This window comes from Calonectris borealis, chromosome 1 (genome assembly GCF_964195595.1).
Source record: "Calonectris borealis chromosome 1, bCalBor7.hap1.2, whole genome shotgun sequence".
Taxonomy (NCBI): Eukaryota; Metazoa; Chordata; class Aves; order Procellariiformes; family Procellariidae; genus Calonectris; species Calonectris borealis.
In genome coordinates, this window is record NC_134312.1 from 82,244,956 (window position 1) to 82,264,663 (window position 19,708).

The 19,708-nt window shown below is 44.9% G+C and overlaps 1 protein-coding gene across 1 annotated transcript; it reads left to right on the forward strand.

Moving 5' to 3' along the window:
• Positions 1–657: 657 nt before the first annotated feature.
• Positions 658–18,217, forward strand: LOC142087949 (uncharacterized). The gene is made up of 14 exons (XM_075162745.1): positions 658–4,621; positions 6,453–6,534; positions 6,908–6,972; positions 7,288–7,550; positions 8,470–8,630; positions 9,532–9,684; positions 11,086–11,215; positions 12,131–12,205; positions 14,095–14,184; positions 14,514–14,668; positions 15,356–15,517; positions 15,930–16,000; positions 16,326–16,430; positions 16,679–18,217. The coding sequence occupies exons 1-14, from the start codon at positions 1,045–1,047 to the stop codon at positions 16,831–16,833; spliced, it is 5,244 nt and encodes a 1,747-aa protein (XP_075018846.1). The 5' UTR covers positions 658–1,044; the 3' UTR covers positions 16,834–18,217.
• The last annotated feature ends 1,491 nt before the right edge of the window (positions 18,218–19,708 follow it).

The window sequence follows — 19,708 nt, forward strand, 5'->3', positions numbered from 1 at the left end:
CCCAAAGGCAGAAGAAAAGGGAGGGCAGCCACTAAGGTTTGTCTCTTTCTCATGTCTTTTAAGGTAGGGATTGTGGGTCATGGGATAGACACATGCCAGAAAGATAAAAGCGGTGAATCAGATTCTACCATCCTTTTCACAGACATTTCCCAAATGTACATTCCCTAGTGCTTTGTCATGTCTGAACTTCAAATGCAATAATGGATGGGAAATTCCACTATATCCTTTGGGAAACTGTCCAACAATCCTGAGATGACTTTTTTTCCCTCCCTAAAAGAGTAGACTAAACGATGATATAGTTTCTCTTTGTAGGCTGTAGATATGTCCACACACACCAGAGGTATTCCTCTCAACCCATGTGGTTTACAGCCTTCAAATATTTGGTGTCTTGTGTCATGTCCTGGTTATCTGTTAATCAAATTCTTACATCCCTATGTCTTGTTAATCAATTCCTGTGATCAGCTGCAGTAAGGCCTGTGTTGCACATACATACAGAGAGAACTGTAAAGAGAGCCATCAGCTCCAAAAGACAGGCCTTTTCCTGTTGAAATCAAAGAGATCTTTAAGACTCAGCTAGCCACTGGAAGAGGTCATGAGTATTCATCCACCATGCTCCACAAAAATTAATGGAGATTTTGATGGTTTTCTTGTTCTCTGAATGCCTTCTGGTATCCCCTTTTGGGTCTGAGATAGATAGCCATGGCCCACACTTTTCATAAGTTGCACCGCAGCTATTGCAGAGAGATCAGCATCTCTGCTCTTTGACCAAAGTCACTTTCTGGATTTGCATGTAAAACTAAAAAGACACTAGTAGTTTTATTTTGTTGTTACTTTTGTACTGCAAACTTACAACAGGTGTTTGCTTCCTCTCAGTCTTGGTATTTGTTTTCCAACTCTTATCATCTACTAAGTATGTATTTTTGGTTTTTTTTCTCAGCTGCATTAGTACCTGTTTTTAAAAGTCTCTTAAGCCAATTAGATCCATCATATCATTCTGTAGCAGTAATAGGTAAATGCATTTTTCTTTAGCAGGATGTGTCACTGATGGAGGCTGAAGAAACCAGTGAGGAAGGTACCACTCCCCCAGAAGCCAGCAGCACCACTGGGGAAGCTTGGGATTCTACAGCAGTCGAAAGAGAGCATCATGCCCCTCATGTATCAGCTGAAATGAGCACCAGCCCATCTGACTCTGCAAAGGGAGCAGAGCTCAGCACTCCCGAGGACTGCCTTTCTGCTCCAGGGAAAGCAGCAGAGATGCTGGGCAGACCCTCTAACCCTGTGCAAAAAGTGCCAGCAGGACTGGAACAAGAGCAAGGTGATCCAGAGCCTCAAAAGGGACTCTCAGAATTGGAAGGAGAAATGCTTTTAGAGGAGGGTAGACTGGATTGTTCTCTGAAACTTAAGCAAGTAGAGCTGGTTGACCTGGAAAGCAACCAGGACTCTTCCTCTCTCACCGCAGTCCGGGATGGACCAGCCCCTGGCAACTCCATCCTGCAGGCTGTGGACCTCAGCACTGAGTTTCCTCAGTGCCAGGCAGAACTGGCTTTTCATGGCTCAGACCCTCAGGCCCAGCATCTGAAATCTCCTTTGGCTGATGCCATTTCCTCTCAGAGAGAGACACCTAAATGCTTCTTGGTATGTAAAACCATTTCAGAGGGGCATTATAAGGCTGAGCCGTTTCTGGATAAAATCTCCACGGATTCTTTGCAGGAGGTTGATACTGGTGCAGAGCAGAAGCAAAGCAGTAAAAGAGTGGCACCAGCAACTGATGAGCAACCTACCTCAGAGGAAGCAGTAGAGGACATGGCTAAACCTTACACTTCTGAAGATGCTAAGGAAAGCATAAGAGCACTCCAGGGATCGGAAGAGAATATAGAATCTTCCTCTTCCCATCAACTGTCTTCCACGTTAACAGATGACAGCCATGTAAGTTCACCACAAGCAGAAGGAAACATCTCAGCTGGTGAAACAAGGGATAGCAGTGTGGTCAAAGACCAGGGAACAGTAATGGTTCCTAAAGAAAACTCATCCACTTCCAAATGCCTTCATCTTGAAGATGATCACAGAAAAACAGAGGGCAGACCTGCCTCTCCAGCAGAGAGTGCTTTCCAAGTAAAAGATACTGCTAAAAAAATGGAAGAAGTGAATACTTCACAGCATAAGGAACCAGCACAGGAGGAGGCAGTGTCTGAACTTCAGCAGGAAGAGGAGAAGAAAGAGTGCAAAGAGCAGAATCTGCCAGAAGAAGGAAAATCTTTGGAGCTCAAAGATCAGAAAAACAAGGAACAAAATGAGCAGGAACAACTGCAGAGGGAAGAGCTCAAACTGGAGGCTCTATCATCAGCTTTCGGATCAGAGGTATCTTCTGTTCCCAGGCATAATGTGGGCTTGTGTGGTTTGGAGAATGGTTTTTTGGCTGAGCAAACAGGATCAGCATTTCTTCCTGGGGAACCTATCTCTGTGGATCAGCATCCTGGTGAGGATGTACTGCTGAAAGCTCATGTCACAGAAGCAGGTTCTGGATGTCAGCCACCCGCTGTCAGCCCTCTGTCCTCAAATAACCTGAACCCAGTGGATGAAACTCTAATGGCACCTCCACACACATGCCATATCTCTGACCAGGCAGAAGACCTAGAAGACTCTGGCCGCTTTTCTGTCGGTGGTCAGGATATTGGAGAAGCTGACTGGGATGACAGGACAAGACTGGGCAGGGAGGATGAGCACAGTGATGGGCATGGAAATGCTGTCCAGAGGTTTGATAAAAGACATGCATCACCCCATGGAGGAGTGGCAGCACCTTCTAGCGCAAAGAACTCGGAGGCTTCTGTTTCAGCACACCTTTCCTCTGGTACCAAGAACTTGGAGCCACCTGATCCCATAGATCCTCATCCCATTACAGAAAATTTGGGAAAAGCTGAACTTCAGGACTTCATTCCAGCTTTACCCTCAGAGCTCCCCTCTGTGGCTTCAACATCTGGCCTACAGCAAGAGGGTGATAGTGGAACAGCCTCTGTGATCCCTGACGACGGTCCTGGCACCAGCCTGAACAAACTGCTAGACTCTGTAGAGAAGCCAGGCAACCAAGCTGCTTCTGTACCAGTGCGGGGCCCAACATCAGGGGAAACTGCTATTGTAAGTACTGATCCAAGGGAGGCCAACACTTCCCATGAACTCCTTCCTTCTGAGGAAGGCTTTCATGAAGACCTTAGTGGCCCGTCTTCTTTCTCTGTAATATACACGAGCTGTCTTCCTTTAGAGGGGAGCCATCCTGAGGATAGGAGGACTGTGGCTATCATTGCAGGGCCTCTGGAACCACCCCAAACACCAGGCAGGACTTCCACTCCCCTGAACCACCCAGAGACAATTCAGCAAAACCCCCCAGAAAAAAGGGCCATTATCCAAGGAGAAGAAATGAGAGCAGATGTGGATCATGAAGCACAACAAATGCCTTTACTTGATCAGTCTGACTGCAGTTTAAACCAAAAAGAGCCTGGATCCAGAATCTCCAGTGTCCTGAGCACCCTAACTTGGCCCTCTGAAGAAGATATGGTCCTTGCCGTGAACCAGCAAGAACAACCTCTGTCCCCTGTGTCCCACTCAAGCCTACCTCTGGTGTCTGAGCCTGATGCCAAACAGCTTCCTCATCCTCCTTCCCATGTCCAAAGCCCCAGTCAAGCTCAGGCCCCTGCACTTAATGCAAATCACCTTGCTCAACCTCCTGCCCTTGACAGTTACCAGCCTCTGGCTCCTGTGCCCTACTGCAGGCCACATCTCAACTATGGTATGGACGATAATAAGTTACTGGCCATTCACCCTACTATAAGCCATCCTCTCCGGACTGCCGCCTCTGTGTCTGATTCTAACACTGGGGCCTCTGCTTCTGATGGAGAAGATGTAGCAGAGAGAGATGACCTTGTTCCAGTAACTAGAGAGTGGGATCTCGGAGACTCAGGTACCCATGATACAGAGACTTCTGATGACTCAGGGGTCAGTTTGTTGGCCAAAAGCTTTTCTGCTGTTGGAAATGAAGCGTTGGCTGGCTACTCTGAGACCGGCCCTGAAACAGCGTACCAGCACATGGATATACAGTGTGGGAAATCCTCACCTGACCACCCTTCTTGGCCCTCGCTGGAAGGCCTGATAACATCCACAGAGTCCAAGAGCAGAGACTCTGCACAGCCACCCCCAATGCTAGCATTCACCAATCCAATCCACTTCCTCCAGCTCAGCCCTCCATCACCGCCAACCACCAGAACGACCTGCCAAGACGAGGAGGTCTCAGGGGAGCTGCGATGGGAGCAACAGGGAGGCATCTTTGGTGTGGACACAAGGAACATCCAAGCTCCATTGGCAATCACAGAGAAAACAGAAGGTGAGAGGAGGGTCAAGCAAAGGCTGGAAGGAGAAGGAGAACACCACTTGGTATCTCAGCCAAAGGAGGAAATGCCCAGACATTCACCCTTGGAAAAATCATCAAGTTGGCCAGACAAAAAAACGATCAGGGTAGTTGCACAGGAGCCAGCAGCCAATCAAGAAAACCCAATTAAACGCCGAGTAAAAAGCAAGGACTGGCATCGTCAGGGTCTGAAGAGGATGTCGGTACCACCAGACATCTTGCAGGGTGAGTCCTCTCCTCCATTTCCCTTCCCCCACACCCCCACCCCCAACTTATTGCAGATACCAAAAACGTAGTATTATATTAAATAGGCAATGTGATAGACAGGCATGAGAGCTTGGCATTGCTCTTGTGCCTTTCTGGTAATACTCCTCACTCCAGCCCTGTAGCTCCTTTGCTGTCCTGCCCCAAGCTCCCTCCTCCCAGCTCTCCCATAGCTCCTCTCTGCTGCCCTGTCACCAGTGCATCCTGCTTGTTCTCTTGAGTAGGGCTGCACTCTGGGGCTCAGTCCCCTCATTTCACACTAACACCTGCAACAGAGCGCTTATCTCACTTCACGCATCCCTCACCCCTCGACTTCACATCCAGTTTCTCTTCTTGTCCCTTCTCCATGTTCAATGATCTGTCACCCTTACTCAGTAACACGGGCTATTTTGGCCTACCTGCAGGAATGAGTTTCTTGGTGGACTCAGTTCAGAGCTTCTGCTCATCATCTCTGCTGCCATCACGTGGCCGTTGCATTTTGCTGCACTTGCAGCAGCCCGTTTCCAAACGTAAGGAAAACGCATGCACACACCCTCAGGAGCCCATATCTGTTACCACATGTTTCAGTTCCATGTTTATTTGCTACCTCCTTTTATTTTGCAACTGACACCTTTAGGTTCCAATTTGACCCTCTGAAAGAGATGATCTTCCTGAGAACATAGAATTTGAGATTACAGATAAGAATGCAAATTTGTCAGATCCAAGGTCGCAACTTTTATAGAAGCCAAATCACTGATGTCACGAATGGAAAACATGGATCTTCTGTAATGCAGCTCATTCATACAGTACTTACTGTCAAGATGCATGTGTGTTCTTTATTATGTCTTACATGATCTTTAAACATACTTGCTTCTTCTCAGCTCTTACTTAGTTTATTTTCCAAGGTCCACAACGTGCTGGATTTTTGGCACAGAGGAAAAGGCGGGGAGCGTGGAGGGGTGTAAAAGGTTTGGCAGCACTTGAATCAAGATTTGTTCATGTGTTTGACCTATAAATTCTTGGTTTCAAATTTTAAAACATTCAGGGCAACAGTACTGTCTTTCCCCTGACCCATACTTGCAGCTCAGTCTTTGGGCTTTCTTCCTCCTCCTGCTTCCAACAAATTTTATATAAATTTCTTCACACCTTATTTAATTAAATCTCTCACAAAACAAAAGAAAAACCCACACTTTCCCCATTTTACATAAACAGAAGATGACTCAAGCAGCAGTTTGTGAATGCTCACATAGTACATAAATATGAGAACTGGATTACAGCTTTCATTCTCAGGCTGCATCCCTTCTAAGACACTTCACAGGAGTGACTTTGTTAGATGTCCAGCATTTCTGCCCCAGAAGTCACTGAGAGTTTTTTGGGGCTCAAGTTCCACATAAGAAAGTCTAAGACTTTCAGACATGACCAGTGACTTTGGGTCCATTGATCCTCCGATGCTTAGCCCAAGTTGCTGAAAGGGGAAAGGCAGCACCAAAAAGGGCCCCCAGGCAGTGTCCTTGCTTGGACAGCTGGAGAGGGAAGCTTTTAGAGTTACTGTCATCGCTGAAAGTGTCAGCCTTTTTCTTTGTATCAAAAGAAAATGTGGCTAAGTAACAGATGTAAAGTGTAAGTAATGTCAAGGATTATTAAAACCAGAATTTTTCTGACCCAGAAATAAAGGTCAGGAGGGCACCTGTACTCCAACCCAAGACCACCACATAGGTGGGGTATAGGTAAGTGGTATCTGTGTATCATTTGGATTGTAGCTTGACTCGAAAAACGGACTTATGTATTTACTTTCTAATTGTCTTACATGCAGAAATTCCTTCTGTTCCTTCAGAGGAGGAAGCTCACAAGACACACAGGGAACCACCAGTCAGTTCAGAAACAGTTATATTGCGGTAAGTCTCTCAAAGGCCCCTTAGAATTTGCCCCCATCCCTGTGTAGCACAGACACTTGATGTTCTCCATTGTTCCCGAGGGACCAAAGGTGACAATAAGGAGTAGAAAACTATAATAAAATTACTTAGGCCTGTGTTTCAGTCTATGCCCTCTGGGAGAGGACTCCATTGCAACAGAAGTATTTCTGTCCCTTTAGGACAGTGTTTCCGTTAAGCCAAACTTTGTTCTTTGTTAAGTAAAGCATGTGGAGCTTGAGCTTGTTGGAGAGAGAAGTCCTTGCTGTGACAGATTTGTTACTAATATTTGGATAAGCCATCTCTGGCACTGTGCTCTTCATTCACTCTTTGTTTCCAAACCCTTATTCCCTGACAGAGAGAAGAAACCTGCAGACGCAATGGAGAACTTCAAACGCCGGCACTCCAAACTGATCAACTCCTGTAAGTACCTTCTGCCTGAAGTGCTGTGGCAGGCCCCTCTCCTCCATCATCTCTCACCCTTGCAGTAAGCACAAAGGAGAGGGCCTCCTGCCACATGGTAGCAAGCAGGGAGTGTTAGAGAGCGATGTTCAGTGGAGGCAGTGAAACCAGGGTCCTGCAGTACGCTCAGGCAGCTGAGTTTTCCTTATAGCAGGTGCCTGTGGTCTAATGTATTCAGTTATCCTAATCTGAGACAGTAACAGAGTGTTCTCCATATTGAAGCAGAGGGTGAGTAGCTGCTATAGAAAGTATAAATGTATATGCGTCTCTTCACAGCAAGATTGCTGTATCAGGAGTACAGTGATGTGGTTCTGAACAAGGCCATTCAAAGCCAGAAGAGAGTGGATTCTTTCGCAGAGGATATAGAGTCGAGTTTCCCAAGCTCCCCGAGGCTACGGAGGAAAGTGCTGTCTCCCCAGGACTCATATTTGCAACGTCTGTCAGTCTCATCTAATGCGTCCCTCTGGCAGGACATCCCCATGATTCGGGGCAGCAGAATGCTACTCAATATGTCCCGTGATGAGCAGAAGCTGCAAGAGGTAATGGACGGATCTAACAAGGTAGATGGGTGGTCTGTAGTCAATAAAGAATCCCCAGAAGGGTGGTTAAAGTGGAGAGCAAAAATTCTGATGTGGGAGTGCAGGTGGTTGAATGCAGAGGTCACCTCTACCCACGTAAGCAGTACGGGGATGTGGTACCAGTGCTTATGAAGTAGTGTAGTGCTGAAGCTCAGAACTGTAGAGAAAAGGAGCACTGAAGGACGGACTCTGGACCATATCAGTAACTTCATGGCAACAGACATGGGAAAATTGGAACGAGATAAAACAAGGAATTTTGAGCACATTCAATGCAAAAGAGAATATTAAAGTAGACGACTTCCGTCGTTCTCCCACACATAAGCTTATGAGAGATGCTAATAAAACCACAGTGAATTGTAGTTCCTGTGTTAGTGTGAGTTTACCAAATTGACCCGTGTGAGCTGCAGGGCTGAGAGGAAACAGGAAGATGTATGGGTTCAGCAAAATGGTACATAGAGAAACTGGGTAAGGAAAATGAGAGGAACTGAGAAGTGGATGGGAGGACCCAGAGAAAGAGGTGAAAACAACAGTTTGGGAAACATGATGAAGGAGAAGAACATGGATGATGTGGATGCTGGAAAATTTATGGGAGCATGTAAAACAGGGAACCTAGGGAAAGTGGAGTTGAGGGGGAATAAAAAGTCAAATGAGAGCAGGTAGCTATTTTTCTTTTAAGTCATACCACAAGCCTGTCTTCTAGAAAAAGACAGACTGTATGTAATGGCATGCTTGCCCTTCATTCCGAAAGCCTCTCTTCTGTAATTACGCACTACTTACATCATGTACTGGGAGGTTTTCTTGCTTTGCCCCATCTCTTCTCCATAAGATTCTTCACTTGCATAGTCTACTGATGCTGTGCTCCCTTTTTTCATCTCTCAAGGCCAAGTTTGAGCTGATAATGTCTGAGGCTTCATACCTGCGCAGTTTAAATGTGGCAGTGGATCACTTCCAGCGATCAGCAGAGCTCCAGGCAATGCTCACCAATCAAGAGCGTCAGTGGCTTTTCTCCCGCCTTCATGATGTACGCGATGTCAGCGCCAGGTGAGATACGGCCCTTTGCTTCCAGGACTAACACCCTCCATGAAGCACAGACACAGCCCATCATTTCCATCAATAACATCTCTCACTCCTGTTCTGCATGTTCACTGACCTTCAAGGTAGATACACACACATAGCACTTTGATTGCATACCAACGCTGCCCTGAAAGGAACATTTGCCTTTTTAGGTGACAGGGCAATGTAGATCTTGGTGTTAAGTCCCAGATATTATGGCGCAATTGTGCACAGAGCTCATTGCAGGAGATCAAAATGTTCAAAATGCTACTGTAGCCATGGCCTATTGGCTTCAACCCCAACTAAACTCACCCCAAACTAAATGCAGCTCCTGCCAAATACAAGACAAAAGAAGCAGCTGCACAAGCCCTGACCAAAAAAAAAAAAAAAGAAAAAAGAGGGGGGGAAAAAAAAAAAGTAAGTCACAGCCATCACTTGACAGAACCTAATGTGAATCAATTGAGCATAAGTCATAAAATGTAGACATGACCCCACATGCAAGGAATCCTCTATGTTGTAGGATTCTGTTCTGCTTTTCTCCTGCAAGGCTTGGCTATATATATCGCTAAGCTAGTAAGGTTTGCTGCTACCGTTTCCATTTCTACTGGTGGGATTATTCTGGCGATGTCTTAATTTTCAGTTGTTTCTTGACCATGCCTTTAGAAGTATGACCTCTCAAGGACAGAGGTCTTTTGCCTCTGCTTCTTCCTTGCTGATACCTAGCCCTAAATTGTCATTGTACAGGCATTATGCTCTCTCTAGAAGTAAAGAGCTGTCTTGTGCTTATATGTGGGCTGTCAGGATTTTAGAGGACTGAGGCTGTTCCTGCTTTACTAAATGACACTGGTATTTCCCTCTCCTTTTATGGCACCACCACCATGTGCTGCAGTTTCCTCTTTGACTTGGAGGAGAAATTTGAGGAGGACATGTTCACCTTCCATGTGTGCGATGTGGCTCTGAAACATGCCCCCGAGTTCCGCAGGGTGTATCTACCATATGTAACAAACCAGACATATCAGGAGCAAACCTTCCAGCGGTTACTGTAAGTTTTCTCATTTGTTGCACCCTTCTCCCCCCTTACTTCGCTGCTGCACCTCGAATATTCACTCTTTCAAACAATGGGGAATGCTGCAGGTACAGGCTGTTGGCCAGTGCTCTCACTACACCCCCAGAAGAACAGGCAGGAACCTTCTTCAATTCAATGGCATTTGGGACAGCAGGACACAGCTGCTGCAGGCTCCTCTCCTATAGCATTGGAAAGGGAAAGAATGGTTAATATCTGATTCTGTTGCAGGCTGTTCTCTCTGTCTACCCTCTACAGAAGAGAGGAAGAAATTACTGTCCTGGATAATGGTTTTCAGTCTGTGGTTTTCAGACTACTAAGTGATTGTTTCAGAAAGTGATCGTTTCAAGTGAAACTTCCAACCTCAACCATTCTGTGATTCTGTAATTAAGAAAAATATGGCTGCTGTCAGTAAGCTTAAACTGGCTATCCAGGAGTCTTTAAAATGGATTGAAAATCCTGGGGCCAGAGAACACTGTCGGTCTCTCTTGCTCTGGGTGGTGGAGCGGAACGTCTCTTGCCCTCCTCTTCTGTACCCAATGGCACAACCAAGCATTAATCAGGCATGAGCCCAGTCCTAAGCAAGGTTTCCTTGCCACTTCTGCACTGCTTCTCTTCGTAACAAACCAATTCCAGTGAAGCTACAGTGATTCCAGGAGAAGATGCTGTTTCCAACAGGCTCTTCAGGCACTGTCTCTTAAGTGCTGCTGACTGGGAGAGATCTAGTCTCGCAATTGATTCCCTTCAGGGAAGGCTCAGTTCCACACAGAAAGGACCTCCAGGATATTGTCTAAGGCAACGTCTACTGGGCCTACAATCTTCTTCCCCATCTCTTCAAGGATATGGAATTGTCTATTCTAGTGGCTGGTGCCACTTCCATACCATTAGCCTCTTACCTGCTATTGCCCAATGTGGAAAACTGGATGGCAGTGGCTGTGTCTAAGAGGGTAAGAGAGACATTAGCGGGGAAGGCAGCTCCTCTCAGGAGTAGCAAGAGAGGGGAGGCAGCTGCTTCCAGACCCTGAACACAGCCCCTGGAGCGGGACCATTCAGCGTAAGGAAAGAATACAAACCACACTGTCTCTGTGAAAGGTGCCCTACTGATAGAGGGGAATTGAAATGTAGATGTTACTTCTGGCTTTTATTCCAGAGGGCTGTGGCAGAAAGAAGAAAGATATAATAACAGTTGTACTGCCGTCCTATAGCTGTTAGAAACCCATACTTGCTCTTCCTTGGCAGAGTGGCGTGGTTTCTTGACATCTCTTGCCCCAGGGACAAAACTTGACTGTTGGGAGTACTCCAACACTCACTGAAATCTGATATTAGGAAGACTGTTTATTTGCTCTAATGCCTGGATGTCTGTCTTTACCACTCCCACAGAAATGGAAATGCAGGGTTCCAGCAAGTCCTGGAGAGACTGGAAAGTGATCCAGTATGCCAGCGCCTCTCACTTAAATCCTTCCTCATCCTCCCTTTCCAGCGTATCACTCGACTCAAACTCCTCCTGCAGGTAACTGTTGATTCTCTGCTTTCCTACAGTTTCTCTCAAGCTGACCCTTTTTCAAGTCTGAAAGTCATATAAATATGAGCTAGCTCCAAGCACTGGGTGGAAGGACTGCATACAGCCCTTCGTGTTGCATCTCTGACAAGTTTGGCAAGAAGCGCTAAAGCCACTCTGTTGCATATATTGTGAATATGCCTTTGCAAAAACAAACTCGTTTGTCATCGTACAAATGCCTGCTGTGCATTAGACCATCACCATGAGTTGGATATGATAGCCCGAGTGAGGCAGTGCAGTTTGTATACCAGTTAGGACTTTGTTGCAACACTATTTCAATTGTACTCCAATAAATAATTTATGCAGTCTTCTCAGAACATGTTAATTTACATTTTATTGAACTTTTTTGGCTTCCTGCTAGGAAAACAAAGCAAGGGTTCCTTGGCTGCCCTCTGGAAGAGGCAGCCTGTCTCTACTCTTTGCCTGCAATGTTGACTAATAGGAACCGTCCAGACAGGGAACCAGCCAGTCCCTTACGAATTAATTTTGAGCTCTTTCTGTGAAATTCTTCTTTTTGATTATTTGAGCCTTTTTTTAACAGGAGAAAAGGAGTATCAGGAGTGTATGCACAATTCTGTGCATAAGGCCATTTTTGCTTGGATTAGTGGTTGCTTCCTATGTCATGTAACTTGTACATGATAGTTGATACGATTCAGATTTTCAGGGATGCCCTGTTCAATACAGCTTATCAGTGACGTTCTGCATCTCAGATTTCTGGCCTTGTTATCTCCACACCTCACCACCTACCACTGCTTTAGTTTCCCGTGAGGCTGGCATCTTGGTGTCTCCTTGTTTCTCCTACTCCTCCCAGGTACATATGTCCACCTTTCCCTGTTTGTATCATGAAAAACATCTTTTCTCCTGCAGAATATCCTGAAAAGAACTCGGCCTGGGTCTGAGGAGGAAGTGCAAGCAACACAGGCCTATGATGCACTTGAAAAGGTAAGGCCGTCAACCCATTCTGCAGCCCTGCAGAAAGGGATCTGGGGGTTTTGGTCGATGGTACCCTCAGTACGAGTCAACAATGTGCCCTGGCAGCCAAAAGGGCCAACTATATCCTGGGGTGCATTAAGCACTGTATAACTAACCAATTGAAAGAAGTGATTGTCCCACTATACTCAGCATTGGTGTGGCCTCACCTTGAGTACTGTGTGCAGTTTTGGGTTCCATAGTACAAGAAGGATGTAAAAATACTAGAATGTATCCAAAAGAGGGCAACAAAGGTGGTGAAAGGACTAGAGGGCAAGATTTATGAGGAGCGGCTGAGGATACTCAGTTTGTTCAGCTTAGAGGAGACCTCGTTGCTGTCTACAACTTCGTCATGAGGGGGAGCAGAGAGGGAGGTGCTGATCTCTTCTCTCTGGATGCAAGGGGATGGATTAAAGCTGTGTCAGGGAAGTTCAGATTGGATATTAGGAAAAAGTTCTTCACTGACAGGGTGGTCAAACACTGGAACAAGCTCCCCAGGAAAGTGGTCATGGCCCCAAGCCTGATGGTGTTCAAGAAGTGTTTGGACAACACTCTTAGATACATGGTTTAACTTCTAGTTTGCCCTGCGTGGAGTTGGACTCGATGATCCTCGTGGGTCCCTTCCAACTCAGGATATTCTGTGATTCTCCACAGCCATGTTGCATCACACAGCTGCAGGGCACCGAAGTGGCCCAGTCCTTTTCATTGATCCTCACCCTTGTTGAGGGCCCTTGTCATTGATCCTCATGAGTAACATATTAGTGTGTTCATGTGACTCTCCTGCACGTGCAGTGGTTGCTGTGAGTAAAAAACACTAAAGCAGGAGCCAGCTGGGATGCGACTGAACCTGCACCAATTATATTGAACTACTTTTTTCAGGACTCGCTCTTTCCAGTCTCCTAACCACCCTTCCCCCTTGGTGTTCCTTACCTTTGTCTCTAATTAGGGATCAACTCCCACCCTAGCCCCTGCAAGAAAATTTTGCTTTAAAAAAAAAAAAAAGCATGGCAAGACATTACTCTACTCTGTTGCATGCCTTCCTCTATCCTATTTATTACCGAGACCAGATTTAAAGTCTTCTGGGACAACTTGTTATCTAAAATTTGTACAGCAGTATAAGGTAGACTTGTTCCTAGCTAGCTCCTGTTCTGTCTAGTGATGAGTTGACCTTTTGGAGTGTCACTCCCTTCCTTACAATCTCTCCCCTTTTCTCCACCACAAACCTAAAGACCAGTTCAACAGGATGCATACCTCCTTAAAGCTCTTAGGACTCCACCTGTGTGCTGCACAGCTCCCAAAGCACTGCAGTCTGAGGTGGGTGGGCAAGATGTCCTAAATCCTTAGACTCCAGCTGTGTTCAAGCCAGCATTATCTCTGTGACACTGTTATGCAGCTGCCCTGTATGACCTCAGGCGGCTATGCAGACAGCTAACAGGCTGAAGTACCTCTGTTTCATTGTGTCCTGTCCTGTCCACGTACTGGCAACAAGCTCTGGGTTGTGGAAAGTCGGGGCTGATGTTTATCTAATCAGCCTCCTGTGTTTACAGTGGAGCATCTAGTAAGAGCTGCTTCCAAATGACCAGTAATTCAACCTTTGTCACCTGAGACAGATGTCCCCCCAGCATCCCAAAGTTAAAACAATACTTATCACAGAGACTTCATCTAAAGAATACCTTCCTTAAGAAAGAAGGATGATCGTTGTAGGTATGGAGAAGTTTAGTACGCTGGCCTGCAAAAATACTTTTTTTACAGGATGCCTAAGGAATTGTCACTTACATGGACTTCAGGGGCTCCTGGGAGTAGTACTGGTCCCACCAGGCAGTTCTGCTCCCACCTCACTGATGGTCTGTTTTCCTCTGCAGCTCATCAAGGATTGCAATGAAAATGTCCAGCGCATGAAGAGCACTGAAGAGCTGATCTACCTCAGCCAGAAGATTGAATTTGAGTGCAAGGTGAGCTCGTCCATTCCTTGGGCCTTGCTCTAGCCTAATGTATTTTCTCTCTTTCCTCACAAAGTCACTTGTACTTACTTATTGTTCTCCTTTCCAATATACACAGAACTGTTGAACCAGAGTATCATACACAGGTCAGCTCTTCATCAGTGCTTCCCTTGCCCAATCATTCCTGTCAGCCTTCAGCTGAAGGTGCCTACCATGACTTACGCCTGTCCAACTGGAGAGGTGAAAGTGCGCTTCCTCTAGGGCGAAAATGCAAATCCAAACCTCACAAATACTGATTTCCTTGTACACGCTTGACATAAATGTTTATTTCTGTCTTGCAGATATTCCCACTCATCTCACAGTCGAGGCGACTTGTGAAGTGTGGTGAGTTGACAGCACTGGACTTCAACACCCTGAGTCCAAAATGGAAAGTCACCACCCGTCCCATCTACCTACATCTTTTCAATGACTGTCTGCTCCTGTCTCGGCCGAAGGAGTGAGTGCTTCAACACAATTCTTGCTGCCCCTTCTAAAATACCTGTCTCTTTCTGGGTCTGTGCTTTGGTGAAAGAGTCCTTTCCCTCTGCCTGCCAGCAAGTGGCAGCACTTGTCAAGTCACTCTCCTAACCCTACATTATGTGAGTATCATGCAAGTATGTGGAATCTGATATTCCCCACTCTTAATGACAACATGTGATAATATAGCAAGGTATCTTCTGGTCCCTAGTGCAACACTTCTATTCTGCCTCTCCGTCTCTATAATGTGAAACACTTTTAATAATAACCATTTATTCTAGTTTTACTTGGTAAATAATTTCTTCCTAAACGACAGTGTGAAGATTAGTGAATGTGCAAATCACTGGTTTGTCAAGAAACTAAGAGAGTTGGTTGGTTGTGTTGGGGTTTCAGGGGGTGGTGGTGGTGGTTTTGGTTTTAAGCTGTAAGCTATCAAATAAAATTCTGACAGGACAGAGCTTAGTATTTCTATCCTTTTCATCAAGTCCCCTCTCTTCTCTGGCCTTCTGAGACTTCTAGCAAGAATAAAGCTTAAGGTGCCTGAAGCAGATGAAGACTCATTAAAAGCTTTTTGCTTTCCTGACATCAGAAAACAACATGGACTCACTTTGTAACCCTCATCACCTTAAAACTCACAACTTCTTTTGTTCTTCCTCTTTACCTGCAGGGGTGGACGTTTTGTTGTGTTTGATCATGCTGCTTTCTCAGATGTGCGTGGGGAGAAGTGCGAGATGAAACTGCATGGAACAAACAAAAATGTTTTCCGTCTCTTTCTACTTCAGAATTACCAGGGAAAGAGAGTGGAGTTTTTGTTTCGTACAGAGACACAGTAAGAGCTCAAGGTTACCCTCAGTATATCCCATTACCATAGCCAGACGCCCCCTAGGAGCCTGATGGTTGTCCCTCAGCTACCCAAATGCTGAAATATCAAATGCAGCTGCTGAGCAGAGGACTTGAAAAACATCCTCCTGTCGTAACAAGCACCTAATGACCCACTTTGCTCCTCTCTCATCATAGCTGCTTATACAATATTACCACGTAATGTCATACCATCAGCCTCCAAAAATGGGAGGTTTTGCCTTTTCCCATCCCCTTTCTCCACTTTCACTTCCTCCACTTTCCCTAAATAACCCCTCCCTGACCCGCCCTGTGAGCAAACCTGTACACACACACCCCATTCCTGTCATCAGACTGCTATCCCTCACATTGAATCCTGACACCTATCTGGTGATGTTTTCCAGCAGTGAGAAGCTGAGGTGGATCTCTGCTTTGGCTCCTCCGCGAGGAGAACTGGACCTCCTGGAATGCCCTGGTGAGACTTCTCCGCTACTACAGCAATGGGGGTGGTCTGGCTCAGAGGAGTTACTGTGAGGTGGAACATCCCAGAAAAGACTCCAAGGCAGAATACTTGCCTTTTTGTAAATAAGATATTCATGGGCTTTCCCTCAGTGCCAGGTTCTGCCAGTTATTTTACCTATTTTTACTCCTCATATTAGGTAGAAGACCTGTAGTCTCCCTTCCAGTTCTCTGCTCTTTAGTGTTTGGGCAGTCCCTTAACCCCTACTTCCTCTGGGGCTGATGCACACAGGTTGACTGTTGCTTTCTGGTATACCATTATGATCTTTCCTCTCCTTTAGATGCACCACAGGTTCAATGCATAAAGACTTACAAGGCTCGGGAAAATGATGAGCTGGCTTTGGAGAAAGCAGATATCATCATGGTTATGCAGTACAGCAATGATGGTGAGCAGAATGAACAATGGCTATCGTAAATTTCGGGTAGGAAGTACAATCAGGCTTCAGAAGGAGCCTCTCATTCCTGATTGTTGGATTGAGAGGATGAAGAGACTCTTCATTAAGACACTTCATTTGGAAGCTGAAAGCGATTCTTTTTCTTTGATCTTAGGGCCTTCTTGGAGGGGGCTTTTTGGGAAGAATGAAAAAACGTTTGACTTGTCTTGCTTCATGTTGTGCTTTTCCCCACACCGCAGGATGGATGGAAGGAGTAAAACTTTCAGACCGGGAGAGAGGCTGGTTCCCCTCAGAACACGTGGAACTCATCTCCAGCAAACATGCGCGGCAGAAGAACCTGAAGGAGGAACAACGTGTGAAGAATGCCAAGCAGCAGGTCTTCTGCAAGAAATAAGACTCTACTTTGTTTGGACCTGTACAGTCTCCCTGCCATGGGGAAACCATCTTTTTTCTATTGTGCCTCAGAAGAAACACCTCTGCGAAGAGCATAATACAGCACTTTGACAGAACCAGGTGCTTTTTGCCAAAGAAAGCAGGAATTCAATCAAGAAAAATCATTCACTTCCTCTGTGTCACCAGGACTATGGCAGCAGTAGGAGGAAAAAAAGTTGCATGTATTGCTTGCTTTGTGGTAGTAGGGAGGGACTTTAATCGGACAGAGGTCTGGGATCTGGACTTCTGAAAATATGTTCCTGGTTTTGCCACTGACAAGTTGCAGGACCTTGGGCAAGTCACTTCAGAATTCTGCCTCAGTTTTCCCATCTGTGAAATGGGGGTAAACTTACCTACCTCACTGGATGTTGTGAGGCTAAATTCACTAGTATTAGCATACTAAGAGCTTTGAGTTCCTGAGAAGGAAGGTGCTAAGTGCAAAGCACAATATAATTGAGGAGAGTTTTCCATTTGAATATCCTCTTGATGGTATTGATCTCCATAGTATAATTTCCATTTAGAACAATTTTTCTATTTGATCGTGCAAGTCTACTGTTTTTCAGACAGGCAAATATTTCATTGTACCTAAATTTAACTCAGTCTCAGCATACTGTTAAGAGTCCTTGACAGCATTAGAAAATCCACTTGAGTTAAGCGAAGTTTTCAGAAGTCGCTGTGATGATTTCCCCCACCTTAAGAGGTATCAAGCTGAAGAATCTGTTTCACAAAGGTCACCTCTCTTCTGAACAAGTGTCCCAGTAAGCCATCTGAAATGGCCCTTTTTTACTCTGCCTCCCACTCAAAGTAGAACAGTGACTTTTGACAAAGATTTTTATTATGTGTTGGTACATGCCCTGTACAAAATAACCATGACTAGGCATATGCAATGAAGTGGCACTTTCCTGCTGCTCTTAATCTGATAGCTGATGTGGTATTGCATGCACCATTTTGCACACTTATAGAAAACACTGAGATATTTAGCCACTGTAGATAAAGTCAAAATATGTACCAGGGACTTCGTTCTTTTTTAGAACTCTCTGGTTTTAAGTCCAGTTTACATGCAGTCCTGCTTTTGTGCAGAACCTGTCTATTTGAGGACATGCCTTCAACTGTAAAATACTGTTTCTGTGTTAAAGTGTTTGCGTTCAGTTCAGTCAATGCAAGATCAAGTATAAGAATCAATACACCAAAGAAAGCAACGTGTAGCCTTCTTGCATTTAATATATTTGAAGAATTAGTTATCTTCATATCTCCAGCTTTCTGTCTCTGTAACATTCTGCCTTTAATTCCCATTTACGTTGTATCTAGTATAGCTTATTACAGCCTATTTATATCAATAATTTTAGCTGGATTAAAAAAAAAGTTGCTTTTAGTCCTAATAAACTCATGCACTTATCCAGTTAAAATAAACAACTTTCTTTCCTTGTGACTTAGGTTTTCATCTCAAATATAAGTAATTCAGTATTTAGTGAATATATATTCAGTATTTTCATTATTTTTTTCCATATAACTCTGCTTTCTAAGTGAATATTAAGTACAAATAGCTATACTTAGCAGAGGCACTGAAGAAAGCTTGCTTTACCAGGCATACCCTGAGATTCTTCAGAGCGTTATCACCAGCCCTGAAGCGACTGCTGCTGCAAGTTCCATAGTGGTGTTAGTCATCAGTATATCAAAGTAAGCTAAAGGGATGACCTACAGAAGATGGGAGTCCAGTCCACTATACCAGTAAGACAGGATGGATGCAATTATTTGATTGTCTTTTAATCTATGGTCCAGACTACAATCTGCCTACACTTTTTTTTCCCCTAGAAGAACTGAAGCTGGTCCCTAGCTAAGAACCTCAAACTAAAATAAGTGACATAAGAAGAGTTACAATCCTCAACAAGACCCATGAATGTTCAGAGATCCGAACTATCTGCTTGTCCCAGGCTGTTATGAATTTATGCAATACAGAAGTCATCAGGATCACCAGTGTCTCAACCCAGATTCAGAACACTGCCGTGGGATCAATTCAGTACGTGCCCACGTGCCTGTCTTACGCAGGCAGTCTGAGGCATCCCATATCTGTGTTCAGCTTCACCTTTGCTACTTGTGTCATGAGGAGGTACTGCCATTCTAAATCAGAAGTCATCTTGTTAAACACTTTAAAAGTCAAGAATTCTTTACTCTTTCAACTTCCGCTCTCAAAAACAAGCAGGCATATTGTTCATTGGAGTCTCCCAAGGTAGTTTCTATGTTAAATTCCGTATGTTCTTGTTAATACTCTTGTTGAGATAGGAAACTTCAAGGCCACTGTTGTTGTGACTGACAGGACTTCTATACTGTTTAACTAGTTGGATCAAAGGTTAACTTCTCCCTCTCACAGGTACAGCCTTTATTTCCTGTTGTCAGGTTTTTGTATGTTTAGGAACATTTAAAGGTCAGCTTATGCTCCTAAGAATAAGTGCTTACATACCCTGGTTTACTTTGATTTCTTACATTTCAGATAGGCCTCAACTTCTCACTATTTAGTTAAATTTTTAGCCCCAGCACCATCCTGCCACCAAAATCCATAAACAAATCTACACTGAATTGCTTTATGCTTTTTGAAACTGATTCATATCTGCTTGGTTTGTACAAACTTAATCAAACTAGTATAATATCACTTAGAACTGCACAATCAAGACAGAGTATCTGCTGTGTCCTATTATTAGTCTGAATTATGAGTCAGGATCTCTCCCTACATTATCTAATGTGGATAATCTGACTTCCCAGAAAATCAGTATTAAACAGAAATAGAAGCGCAGCGTTCGTCAGCCAAATCCCTATACTTTTCTAGTAAGATCCCCAAAGAA

Coding starts and splice junctions, on each gene's coding strand:
- LOC142087949 (XM_075162745.1), top strand. CDS start 1,045: ATGGAGGCTGAAGAAACCAGTGAGGAAGGTACCACTCCCCCAGAAGCC. Junction 6,535..6,907: donor TCAGAAACAGTTATATTGCG/GTAAGTCTCTCA, acceptor ATTCCCTGACAG/AGAGAAGAAACCTGCAGACG. Junction 15,518..15,929: donor TTGTTTCGTACAGAGACACA/GTAAGAGCTCAA, acceptor GATGTTTTCCAG/CAGTGAGAAGCTGAGGTGGA.